This window comes from Poecilia reticulata, chromosome 9 (genome assembly GCF_904066995.2).
Source record: "Poecilia reticulata chromosome 9, P_reticulata-male-v2, whole genome shotgun sequence".
Classification (NCBI taxonomy): domain Eukaryota; kingdom Metazoa; phylum Chordata; class Actinopteri; order Cyprinodontiformes; family Poeciliidae; genus Poecilia; species Poecilia reticulata.
In genome coordinates, this window is record NC_088838.1 from 11837286 (window position 1) to 11850524 (window position 13239).

Sequence of the window (13239 nt, forward strand, 5' to 3'; positions counted from 1 at the left end):
GCATTTTTCAACATCTAGGCGTTATACCACGTAAATGTTTTAATCTCAATGAGACATGCATGGTTTAACAAAGGTTACATATATGCATGTAGGCCTATTCCTTGGCCTAAAAATGTTTTGCTATGAAATAAAACTGTTACTGCCTTATATTGTGTAACTAATGAAGCATGAAGTTCAGGTTTCTGAGTCTTCTGTTGCTTCTTGCCTTTTCTTTGAACTAGATATTGCTTTTCTAAGGTGTACAGAACACATAAAATGCCTTTTTTGTGATCTTTAATGATTAAGCCAAGAATGAAGACCCTGCTCTACTTTTAATGTGGCACACATTTCATACAGTTAAACCTTCATTCATTTGCATTCTGCACCTCAAGCTACAGTTTGTCGGTAGATTGTAAAAGATCAAACAAATCTTTGCTCTGGCGTCCAAATTACTAAAATAAGTTTGCTTTCATTGTTTAGTACTTCATGCATTGTATCATTATTTATTGTTTATTACTACCGTGTTTCCCAGAAAGTAAGACGGTGTCTTACTTTCTTTTTATCCCCAAAAGCCCCACTATGTCTTACTTTCGGGGCATGTCTTATATTGGAAAAAAATTGTCGAAATTTTTGTTTTAACCATAAAATTAACATTTATTAACAACCTGAACAGTATTGTATTACCGTATTTTAAACAGGGGGCGGCAGTGACAAGTGGGGACGGCGCGGTGACGTATGGAGAGGGGCACGGCGCGGTGACGTATGGAGAGGGGGACGGTGCGGACGTGGGCAGGAGGCGGCAATACCCCCGTGTTTCCCCGAAAGGGTTACGGCTTATATTAGCCGACCCACCTGAAATCCCCGATACGTCTTACAATCGGGGGTGTCTTACTATCGGAGAAACACGGTAGCAGAAAACAACTTCTGTTTCCCAAAGCTATCTGATCCAAGCATTTCCTACTGCCACTATTTATTTTTTAACCATACAGCACATTGGTTTACCATATGTATGCATGCATATAAATACAAGACCCCATCAGATTATTCAATAAAAAAGCTTTTATTGGCAGATGTTAAAGCTCCTTCAAAAATTTTACTACAACTAGATGATTGGCCTGCATACATCAGACCTAAGCTTTTTGAGCCTCTGGAAATAAATGCAAAGCTAAGTCAGTCTAAAGCATTGGTCCAGGAGCACAATGTGCTACCTTTGCTGCCATGATACAAAATATTTTGGGGTTGAGGGAGGATTTAAGCATTGACAACTTCAACAGAATCTTTTGCTTATTGCTAAATGTCATGATAGTTGAAGACACGTCTTCTCAGTCTTCCACGAGTGCATAGGACACCATACATGTCAAAAGATAATAAGGGATTTTCCACAGCTGCTGAATATCATTGGAGATCTTTGGCTTTTTCCACTTTGGTCCCAGAGACAGGCTTTTAGTTGTCACCACAGAGAGCAAGCAGGATCTTCTCATAGTCCCCTTTCGTGTCATCCTAATGGTAAAAGAGAAACAGTTAAACTCTAAAAGTTTTGAATGGCCTGTTATATCCATCTTAATATGTAAAGCCCGACATAACAGAAGAAAACGTCATATTTTGTTGTCATCAGTCGACGTCTGCTCACCAGAATGTCCTGGTAGAGCGTTTTGCCGTAGTTTTTCTTGTACTCATCCTTGATCCGCTTCATATCGATCTCAGAGCGACTCACCATGATGCGAGTCAGGATGTTTTTGCGGGTGCCTTTACCCTGATGGAGAAAGAGCAAAGCAAAGAATTAGGAAATCCTTTACTAGTCGGCACAGAGTAGACAGAACTTTGCTGCAACACATACTGCACCTTCATGGCCAAGTAGAGCTTTTCCGCAAAGAACGCCGGCCTGCTTCCAGCACATTTCACTGTTGCAATTCAGAAGAATGTCTCAAGATTAATTCTAGTAGTGGTTATAACCATTTCTTAAGTAACTGAAAATCAAGAGCGCAAGTATCTGCCTTCACCTATTGCTGTGAGGCAGCTTTCTATATCTCCCTTCATCTCCAAGTCGATAGCTTTGGCCATGTCCACTTTGCTGTATTTTGAATACCTATCAAACACTAAAAAAAATAAAGAAAGAAACAGAATAGTGTTATCTCTGAAAGGAACGGAAACATCTTACTCAGCAGGTTACCACACTGACCTTTGCGGAGGTGTGGGGCGCTCCTGGTGGTCAGGATTTCGATGAAGGCGGAGCAGTCTTTGCCCTTCCTCCCCTCGCCGGCTTCGTACAGAGTCCTGGCATCGCTGTCAATCAGCTGCTCATTGACTCCTTCAGTCCTGCCAGCCTACGACGTGCAACAGCACATTAAACCATTAGACACTTATTTATCTGCATAATCAACCTAAAAAAAAACAAAAAATACAAAGCTCAGGCAAGCAGAATATTCAGATAAATGTAAGAATGCAGTATGAAAGTTAAAAAATGCTACTTTATTTGCTGATAACATATCTATAGAAGTTAAGAACCATTTGCTAAACTCAAATATCATTCAAGTTACAAGCATCTCAAAAGGATTACATCTCTAGATCTCATATGAGTGATCAGTTTGCATCGTTTGAGTAATTCTGACAGGATTTGCAATTCATTTCAACCTTATTTTTTGTCAACATTTATGAAAAAATAAATAAAACTATAATCTAAAAGTTGATATTTTCCCAAGCTCTTTAGTTTCTATATGTTGTTTTATTTGTTTGATCATTGTCAAATTAAAGTAGCAAGCACTGGAAAGAGAAATTCTGTTTGGATTTATGAAATGCTAAGTGTTACAGAGTCTTTTTGTAAATGTTTCAAAGTCTGCGTTGCACAAGAGACATTTTTTATGTCTTAATTATATGTGGCAGATGTCAAATGTCTACAAGCACTATGTCCAACACTTTTTTATTCTTCACTCAGATTTTTCCTGAAAATATTTGACTATTATCATGAAGCATAGGAGGAAAACACCTAAAAGTCAAACTTGTTATTTTTGGGTGCTACTCAGTAAAAAGCAACTGTAGGGATGATTATCCTTAAAGTAAAACTATTCTGCAAGAATTAATCTTAACTCCTCCATCGTCTCAAAAATGGTCGTTGCTGGATGTGATTTCTCAAAAGAAAAATTAAGGCTTATCTGAAATCAAGTATAAATTTAGTAAAACCTGGGAACCTTCCAAGGTTTCCTGTCTAAAACGAAGGACACACCTTGCAGAGAGCAAGGAGGGCAGCCCTGAAGTCTCCACTGGTGTCCGACCTGATGTCCTCCTCCAGATCCTTCTTGTAGTCTAGGAAATTTAAAAAAAATTTAAAGTCACCTTGTATAACATTTTGGCCTTTTCGTGAAAAACTATCCTCCTAATATTTACTGCCAACTAGTTTAGAGACTCCTCCCAAGCTTTTTAGGTGCATACCTTCCTTGTAGGCCTTCTTAATGTCCAAGACCTGCCTGTTGGTTCTGGAGGCCAAGATCTCAATCAGAGTATCCTCATCTGTCCCAAGACCCTGACACAGGAATGTGTGAGCAGAAACATTAGCATTGTGAAAAATACCTGGTATCATAACAAACCCAAATCCAACAACCCAGCTTCCACCTTCCACTAAGAAAACAGTAAATGAATGTGTGGAAGTAGGCGGGTGTCTTTATCTAACAAAAATAACAGAGGGCGGGGTGCTGTGGTGGCACAGGGGCAAAGCACAACCCACATATTGAGGCCTTAGTCCTCATGCCAATGGTCGCAGGCTCAATTCCCAGCCTGGCGGCATTCACTGCATGTCTACCCCCTCCTTCATGTCAAGCTACTTTCAAATAAAGGCCACTAGAGCCAAGAAAACCTTTATAATAAATAACAGAGGATGGTACAGCCAAAGCTTCGGGCTGCAGGAGGAGGAAGTATAATCCCACTCAGAAAAGCAATATTTGGTCAGAAATGTTATTGTATCACATTAATTGAAATTTATATCACAAAGTTTTGGGTATCCATTTGATTTGGGAATGACATCATTATGATGCTAAAAAGTATAGAAACTTTTGTTTTCTCCCTTTATATGTGTTCTCACAAAAGTAACACATTCACAAACATATATTTTTCATCACTATGTATGTCACTGAATTAAAGAACAAAACGCAGTGATAAGTACCAATGAATATATTAAGAAATGTTCTGCTTTCCCAAGTCCTGAACTTTAAATTTTAATCTGAATAGTCATGGGTCTCCAAGCAGTCAAGAGTTCAATTTCTAACACGACTGCCAAAAATATAAAACATTGTAAAAGTGGCATGTTATTTATTGGCATTAAGAGCTGACATTTGTAAGCAAAAATGAGGGAAACACATTGATTCTGGCATGTAGTGCTATTAAGAGTTAGCATCACAGCAGTTAGCTTACAGCTGTGTCGTACCAAACTCAGTGTGACGTCATACTCACATCAGAGGTTCAAAATTTAAGAAAATGTTTAATAACTTTATACTATTTATGTGGCAGCATATTTCTGAACTCTGATCTGCTGGGCAAGTTTCACTTTAGCAGTCAGAACCCTGGTTTTAGTGCAAAGTTAAAGCTCCATTATCCCACCTTTCATCTACATTTTTATTTACTGACATAACCAAGTCTTATGCGACTTAATTGTATGTTGTACTTGTTTAGTTATAATGGAACAGTTACATGTTTTAACGTTTATCTGATTAATTTATTAGTGTGCTGTTTAAATGGATCTACTGAACTCCGTGCGTTTGACCGACCTTCATCGCCAGCTTCAGCTGCTGGGCGTCGTACTGCGCCGGTGTCTTCAGCAGAGACAGCACCACTTCCTCCAGATCTCCTTTCAGGGTCTTTTTCAGTTCTGTTTCCAGAGGCTACAAACGAAGTGAAGTCGCATATAAGCACAAAAATAACCCGACGCATGATGTTATGTTCTGCCACCGATACATTAGCGGAGCGGTTCTGACCTTCCCGTAGGCCTGTTGGTACGCCTCTTTGATGTGCTGCCTCTGGTCGTTGCTCCTTTTGACCAGAACATCGATGATGGTGTGCTCATCTACGCCTGCAGTGTGCGATTGGTTAAGATAATGATTTGATTCGTGAAGTTGTAATGACACAACATGCATAGAAGATGGTGTTGATATTTCTCTTTCGTTTTAAGGAACAGCATTCGGTCCATCACTCTTTATTTTTAGAGGACTTAACATGCAAAATGCAAAGTACTTTAGATACATTAAAATAAAAGAACATTTTAAATTTAAAAATCTATTAATCAAAACCAAATCAAAATGTACTGTCAATAGTTTAAAAGTAACATGAACTAAAAAAGTACAATAAAACACAAATAAATGTAATGTTAAACTAGGAATAACAACAAGATCTGAAATAATAAAAAATAAATCTGACAGCTGAACGTCAGCAGAAAGCCAAACCTTTCAAACCAGTAGTGGTTCCTGCAGCCCTCAGGTCTTCAAGACCAGAGAAACACGTTCACATGTGCCTAAGCAGCGTCTATTTGCGTCTTTAAAATTCACCTTTAGTCTTGATGGCTTTTTCCAGGACTCCAGCGTCTGCACTGGGGTTGAAGTTTGGAGCAGCAGTCACCGTTCCCTCGTTCTTGAGGAGCTAAAAGGCAACACAGGTGATTGGTGGGGTTGTCTTATTTGATTGATTGCTGCAAAGAGGAGTGCATGGGGTATGTTGCAAGAGTTTTTCTTTCTTTTTTATTTTAAAGCCTTATCTGCTTTTAGTGTGATAAGGCTAAAACCAAACACAATTGGGTATTACATGTGTGGATGAAGATTACACAGAAAATGACACTTGGAACAGTCTTTATTCTTGCTTTTTGCCCTTCCACAGCTGTGAGTCCCTTGATGGTGCACTGAGCAATACAGTAGGAGATGAAAAAGTTGTGCAACGTTCTCCCTAATTCAACTTTAAGCAATCGGAGAAAGGAGAAGTAGCATTTTGTGTTTGCAAAGTTTATAAAGTGTAGACGCCAGTTCAACCTGCACTGGCTTAAGCGTTGACCCGTTGCTGCTTTATGACGCGCTTCGCGGCTAACATTGTACCTGTTGATCGCGTGTAAAATCAATCCCCGATCTTGTAATGGTCCAAACTCCACACTTGGTCCAGACAGATAAACGTTGGTGAAACATATCCATTTATTTGATAGTACATGGCAACAATGATAACAATGACTCCGCCATAGCGGTCAAAACTTTTATGCCCTTCCGGGTTCAACACCTGACAGCTACCTGTCACCCCTTGATTTATATATTGGAGCTGACAGCGCCATCTAGTGACCGAAAACAAAAGTACACATAATTGGCTCCAATACACCGGCCCCTAATTGGCATAATAAATAAATATGCCAATTCCAAAACAATAATAATACAAGAGACAATATGTGACACAAATGTGACATTAACTCGTTAATTTAAATACCATACACCATGCAAAGTTTTGAAATTGGTCTCTCAATAATATTGGACTTAGTTTTTAACTTCACTGATCTCACAAAACCATGACTGTCTGGAAACACTTCCAAAACCTTTCCAAGAAGCCAGGATCCTCGAGGTGTGGAAGGATCCATGATGACCACAATTTCTCCAACAGCGAGACCTTTCCTCTTCTCATTCCATTTCTGCCCTTTTTGAAGCAAAGGTAAATATTCTCGAACCCATCTCTTCCAAAACAGGTCAGCCAGGTATTGCACCCGTTTCCATCGTCTCCTTGCATACTGATCCTCTGGCTTGAATATTCCAGGGGGAAACGAAGGCTTTCCGGAGTAAGAGCAGATGATCGGGGGTAAGTGGCTCCAGATCATTTGGATCATCTGAAAGGGTTGTAATAGGGCGACTGTTCAAGATGGCTTCTGCTTCACACATTACTGTATTTAGCCCTTCATCATCAAGAGTTTGCTGTCGCAGCACTGAGTTGAGTACTCTTCTCACCAGACGAATCATTCGCTCCCAAACACCACCAAAATGGGAAGCAGCAGGTGGATTAAAAATCCAGTTAATTTCCACCTGTGCCAAAAATAACTTTATTGCGTGCTGGTCTAAATCAGCAAGTGCTTCTTTCAGTTCTCTCTCAGCACCGACAAAGTTTGTTCCATTATCAGACCATAGCTGTTTAACTTGACCTCTTCTGCTGATAAATCTCCTCAAGGCATTGATGCAAGAATCTGCGTCAAGTGTGGCTGCAATCTCCAAATGAATGGCTCGGCTTGCCAGGCAGGTAAACAAAACACCATATCTCTTGCAGCGTGTTCTTCCCCTTTTAACTTCGAAAGGCCCAAAATAATCAACCCCAGTATTAAAAAAGGGGGGATGGTCTGGGAGAATCCTTGCAACAGGTAAGTCAGCCATTTTTTGCGTTAAGGGTTGGCTGTTGTATCGCCTGCAGATGCTGCACTCACCAATGACTTTTCTCACAGCAGAATTTCCTTTCGTAATCCAGAACCTTTTTCTTACAGCTGACAGTGTGTGTGTCCGTCCTGCATGTCCAAGAGCTTGATGAAAATGCCTGAGGATTAACTTGGAGATGTGTTGCTCTTTGGCCAGAATTATCGGATGTTTCACTTCCTCTGGCATTGCACTTCTATGAAGTCGGCCTCCAACTCTTAAAATGTTACTTTCCAAAACTGGATCCAACATGTAGATAGAGCTTGTACGGCTTACTTTAGAGTTATGTGACAGAGCTTCAATCTCATGCTGGAATTTTTGCTGCTGACAGTACAAAATAATAAAGAACTCTGCACTTTGGAGCTCTGTCAATGACAAATTTCCACTTTTTGAGTCATCAGTAGTCCTTTGGCACCCTCTTGTGTTCATCTGATGCACAACTTGGTTCTTGTCCATTAAAGGTTTCAGCCGTTTTCTTTCTTTACAATTTTCCTTTAAGACACACTTCAGCCTTAGGTACCAAGCCACTGCTCTTTTAAGTCTTCTCCAATCTGAGAAATGTGCAATAAGCTGGTCAGTAGGTGCAGGAGTATCAAGGCCAATGATGTGAACTGCAGTCTCCTTCTTAACTTCTTTGTCACCGACGTCCAATTCTACATCAATCACCCCTTTAGGCCACCTTTCTTCTTCTTTCCACAAGAATTCTGGTCCATCAAGCCACTTTCTGGTTTTCAGAAAGTCTGAAATTTTCAGTCCACGAGATACATAATCAGCTGAATTTTCTTTTGTGCTGACATGATTCCACTGAATAGGTTCAGACAAATTTCTAATAGTTGCAATTCTATTTGCCACAAACGTGTGAAATCGTCTGTCTTCATTGTTGATATATTTTAACACAGATGTGCTATCAGTCCAGAACATCGATTTTTCCAGATGTATATTCATATACTCCACATACTCCTGATGAAAGTTCTGATTAAACTTGAATCTTTTCCTGAGACTTTGTAATCTCTGTTTGGCTACTGCCAAGTTATTTGGTAAACAGACATCCGTTCTTTTAAATGGCAGGTTCAAACAATACTTTCCATCCTGTATTGCTGCAGATGTTTCCATAATATTGAGAAACTTTTGGTCGTCTCTGGACATTTCTTGCTTATCAGTTGTTCCTTCACAGAAATCATGGTCATACTGGCGTTTGAGAAGTTCTTCCAGCTTACTCACTGAGATTCTGTTCGCTGTTACAGATGAAACATCTTGAGCACCGTTGCTATCCAAGGGCCCATTTACCACCCAGCCAAGTACAGTTCTGACAGCATATGGACCATCGTTCTGACTGTTGATGACTTCCCATGGTTCCAATAACTTTGGAGCATTGGTACCAATTAACAGATCAACCTCAGCATTTATGGATGGCATGTGAACCCTGGACAAATATGGCCACTTTATTAGATCCTCAGATGTTATCATGTCGTCTTTGGTCACAGGCATTTGTCTCTGTGTGATAATTTCTGGCAGAGGATAAAATGTATTACTCTCCAAACCAGCCACCTCAAGATTACACAGAGAAAATGCTGGACTTATTTTAGATTGGCCCATTGTTCGAAGAAGGACTTGTGTTTGCTTTCCAGTGAGCTTTAGTTGGTGCATCAGCCTTTCAGAGCAAAATGTTCCAGTGCTTCCTGGATCCAAGAAGGCATATGTTTGGATGGCACATTGTCCTTTCATTGCTTTAACCTTTACAGGGAGCACAGATAGGCTTCCACGGTCCTTACCGGCCCCTGTATGGCCACATGTTGCATTCACAATTGATGGGAGCTCTGATATTCCAGACTCAGCAGAAGTTGTCCCTCTTCTTATATGTAGCACAGTTGGATGACTTTCATTACAAATTTCACAAGTTGATCGCGCTTCACAATTCCTGCTGATGTGACCCCACTGCAGACAGCCAAAACACAATCCTTTTCTTCTTAACAGAAATACTTTGTCCTTGTGAAGTTTTCTTTTAAATTGATTGCAGTCTTCTAGTAGGTGAGCTTCTGAACAACAAGCACAACAGCCATCACTTCCTATAGCTGCAGCATGTTGCTGATCAACTTCTCCTGAAGCACTCACAGTTGTTACAGTGCTGGCCACTACATTTCCCTTGGTCTTAATCCCAAATTGTTGCCGTTGACGACTGATGGATGATGTGCTGAAGCTGTAATCTTGTAATTCTCCAAAAAAAGGATCTGACAAAATCTTAACATGTCGCTCAATGAATGCAACCAAATCACTAAATCCTGCCCGGTATCCAGTTGTCTCCATTATATCATAAGCTTTATTTCTCCAACACTCTCGTAACTTATATGGCAGTTTAGCAAGGATTGCCCTCATATTTACGGGCATATTCAGCTCCTGAACATACTCGAGCTCTTCCATTACATTACAGCAGCCACGCAAAAATAAAGAGTAACTCTGTAATGCCCTAATGTCCTCAGTTCTTATTGTTGGCCAAGACAAAGCCTTGTTAATATATGCAGTTGCAGCTTTGTAAGGGTTTCCAAAATGTTCCTGCAGTAAAGTTCTTGCTACAGTGTAGCCATAATCTGGATTCATATGCTGACAACTGCGCACCAGCTCACGAGGTTGACCTTTAGTAAATTGTTCCAGGTAGTACAGACAGTCCGCATTGGTTGCTTTGGTTTCAACTCCTTGTTCGAAGGCTTTAATAAAGGCTCTATACTGCAGAGGATCTCCATCAAAAATAGGAATGTCCCGTGGTGGGAGAGTCATGCTCTGTTGCTGCTTTACCAAGGCTGCTGTGATTTCAGTTTGTCTGCTCATGATGGTGAGAAGCTCTCCAGGCAATTGTAAACTGTTTGATGGTTGGGTTATATTCTCGTGTTTAAAATGCTCTTTTGATTGTACTTGGGTTCCACTGGCCTTCTGTTGACCCCCACAGGGTGCTGGGTTGTTGCTACGGTTCTCTTCGGTCTCACATCCATAGGTTTATTTTCCTTTGGTGCCATTTTTAATTCATTTCTTTGTGTAGTCTGGTTTACATCGTCCTGTTGAGTTGTTGGATTTTCCATATCAAATTTAGGAAGAAACTCTTTCACAGAGGGGTCCAAACTTTGCTTTAATCCCTTTGCCTTTGGTTTCCTTTTATAAAATGAGCTCATTGAGTTTGAATCCAGATTTAAATTATACATTTCCATTTGCAAATCAGATTCAGCCAACTCAGTTTCCAGTGCGAGCATTTCTTTTCTTTTCCTCAGTTTCTCCTCCTCTTCTTCAATAGCATGTCTTTCTTTAACAGCTTTCACACGAGCCAAAACGGAGGCCCTTTTAGCTGCTGCCTTTAACTTTACAGATGAAGTGATGCTGGATTTAACACTCATTTGTGAATGTCCACTGCCAACATTTGACACACTGTCTGTGGGATTTACACCATCATCTTTACCATCATCACCATCATCAATTTTGCTAATTGCAGTTTGAGAGAGCCACTTATTTACACTAGAAATACATTCATTATTAGGAATCATTTTTGCTTTAAACCATACCTCATGATTTTCTTTTTCATCATGCGGCAAAAACCCCAGAAAAGACTCATGCAAACATTTGGCATCATCACACAACTTAATCAACATATCAAGCGCACTTAAAACCTTTGTTTTTTCACCTTTAGACATTGAATTATGAATTTCATGTCTTATACTACCCATTTTGTTTAATTTTGATTTTCGTTCTTTTTGTAATGTTTCAAGTTTTTCAGCCAAGGCCTTTTCTGTTAATTTAACAGTACGTTTTTGAGTTTCCCCACCGACAGCCATTTGCTCGGTCTCTGTTTTTTCGTCCATTTCCATAGTGTCAAAATCCACTTGAAAGACGAACGCGCAAAAGCTATTAAATGAGCCTCAAACGCAAAGAGGCAATGCCCAATATTATAATTTAAACGCCTCAATTACCAATGCATTGGTTTTAATGTGTGCACACAATAAAGAGTTATGGCCATGAAAAGGTGTAGCGCTACACATACCTCGTTGGGCGCCAGTTGACATTCCATGTTCAAATCCACAACGACCTTCAAACACCAGCGATCTGATCCTCCTCAATCAGCGCCCATCTGCCACGGCGTCCTTCCGATCCATCGCTGCCGCAGTCTGGTCCGATGCGTTACGTCCTTTCAATCACAAATTGTCTGCCACCGCGTCCATCCGATCCTTCTTCTGCCGACTTCGCAGCTTGATGGGTTTTTTTTTTTTTGTTAATTCCGTAGCGTCCATTTACCAAACGACATCTCCTCACAGTCCAAACGGTCTCAGCTGCTCCACATAGTTTCCATCACTTTGCTCAAAGACATCCGAGTTTATTAGAGTCCAAAAAGGGACAAGTTTTTGACAGTGTAGACGCCAGTTCAACCTGCACTGGCTTAAGCGTTGACCCGTTGCTGCTTTATGACGCGCTTCGCGGCTAACATTGTACCTGTTGATCGCGTGTAAAATCAATCCCCGATCTTGTAATGGTCCAAACTCCACACTTGGTCCAGACAGATAAACGTTGGTGAAACATATCCATTTATTTGATAGTACATGGCAACAATGATAACAATGACTCCGCCATAGCGGTCAAAAACTTTTATGCCCTTCCGGGTTCAACACCTGACAGCTACCTGTCACCCCTTGATTTATATATTGGAGCTGACAGCGCCATCTAGTGACCGAAAACAAAAGTACACATAATTGGCTCCAATATAAAGGGAGGGGCACAAATTCCTGCTTGACTGAGTCACACACTCCCAGAGCTTCAGCCATCAGTCTCATTTCACACAACCTTAAGAGTCCAGATTTCCTTTCATTTTTCTCTTTTCAGCTCTAATTTTATCTTTGTTTTAGGCCTACAACCTTTTCCTTCCCTCTTTAACGCCCATTCTGTAGTTCCTTTGCTATGTTGGAGACTTTTTTTCTTTTTCCTCTATGCCGCCTTCTGCCGGATCAGTTTTTCCATCAGGTCATACCACAGAGGAAGGAGAAAAAAAAGGGAAAAAACAGAAAGGTTGGCCCTAGCAACTAAAACAGTGCTAAAGAGTTACTCACCGACTCATCAGGCAAGCCCAGATAAACTGTCTGCTGCATGAAGGCTTGGACGAAAGACATGTTGGGAGAGTTGGTTCTGTCTGTAAGAGGAGAGGACAAAGTTAGAGAAGAAAATGTCAGTTTTTAAGTTTTTATCCATCAAACCTGAATGCAGAGGAAAGACTCAGCCCTTCTGTATTTACAAGAGGTTTAGCGCTGTAATTATAACAATATGCAAGCTGCGCAGCCGCACCCACACCAAGCTTGATATGGAGACAGACTTTTATAGACTCCATCATCCGTTTTATATAATTTCAGATGGCGCCTGAATGGGAACTACAGTGGCGTAGTAATACCGTAACAACTCTGCATTTGTATTAAACGCAAAACCTGCAACATCTCCGCTATCTCATCAGCCACACCCTCATACAGCGCATCAATCCCGTCAGACACAGCATACTTACAGAGTTCAGTTCACACACAAACTCTAAGCTAAAGTCAGAAACTAAGAACAGGAGAACAGAATGCATTTTTTATTTTTATTTTTTTTTACTTACCGAGAGGCCTCAGAGGGGAGAAGATAGTCTTACTGTGTGGTTGCAGGGGCGTTGTATGGGCAGAAGAAGTGTATTTATGTCTGAGCTAGACTCCACCTAGTGAAGGGTCCAGCCCATACAACCCAGGCTCCACCTCTGAGATTGGACTGAGCCGCGTCTGCCCTGCACAGCCGAGCGCAGCGGAGCTCCGTCCATTACGCACGGCGGCGTTTAGTGCGCAGAAATCTGCGCGCATTTTCTCGT

The 13239-nt window shown here is 40.8% G+C and overlaps 1 protein-coding gene across 1 annotated transcript; it reads right to left on the bottom strand.

The window, feature by feature from the left end:
* Nucleotides 1–1020: 1020 nt before the first annotated feature.
* anxa1a (annexin A1a) lies at nt 1021–13140 on the bottom strand. The gene is made up of 12 exons (XM_008419130.2): nt 12997–13140; nt 12461–12540; nt 5508–5598; nt 4941–5035; nt 4734–4847; nt 3406–3496; nt 3200–3279; nt 2159–2303; nt 1980–2075; nt 1822–1880; nt 1610–1732; nt 1021–1479 (listed from the first exon to the last, which is right to left on the bottom strand). The coding sequence occupies exons 2-12, from the start codon at nt 12518–12520 to the stop codon at nt 1423–1425; spliced, it is 1011 nt and encodes a 336-aa protein (XP_008417352.2). The 5' UTR covers nt 12521–12540; nt 12997–13140; the 3' UTR covers nt 1021–1422.
* Between the last annotated feature and the right edge of the window lie 99 nt (nt 13141–13239).

What these genes read in the sequence shown, in the direction of transcription:
- anxa1a (XM_008419130.2), bottom strand. Translation starts at nt 12,520, where the DNA reads ATGTCTTTCGTCCAAGCCTTCATGCAGCAGACAGTTTATCTGGGCTTG. An exon ending in AAAAGCCATCAAGACTAAAG is followed by an intron (nt 5,036 to 5,507) that starts GTGAATTTTAAA and finishes CGCACACTGCAG; the next exon opens with GCGTAGATGAGCACACCATC. An exon ending in AGCTGAAGCTGGCGATGAAG is followed by an intron (nt 3,497 to 4,733) that starts GTCGGTCAAACG and finishes TTCCTGTGTCAG; the next exon opens with GGTCTTGGGACAGATGAGGA.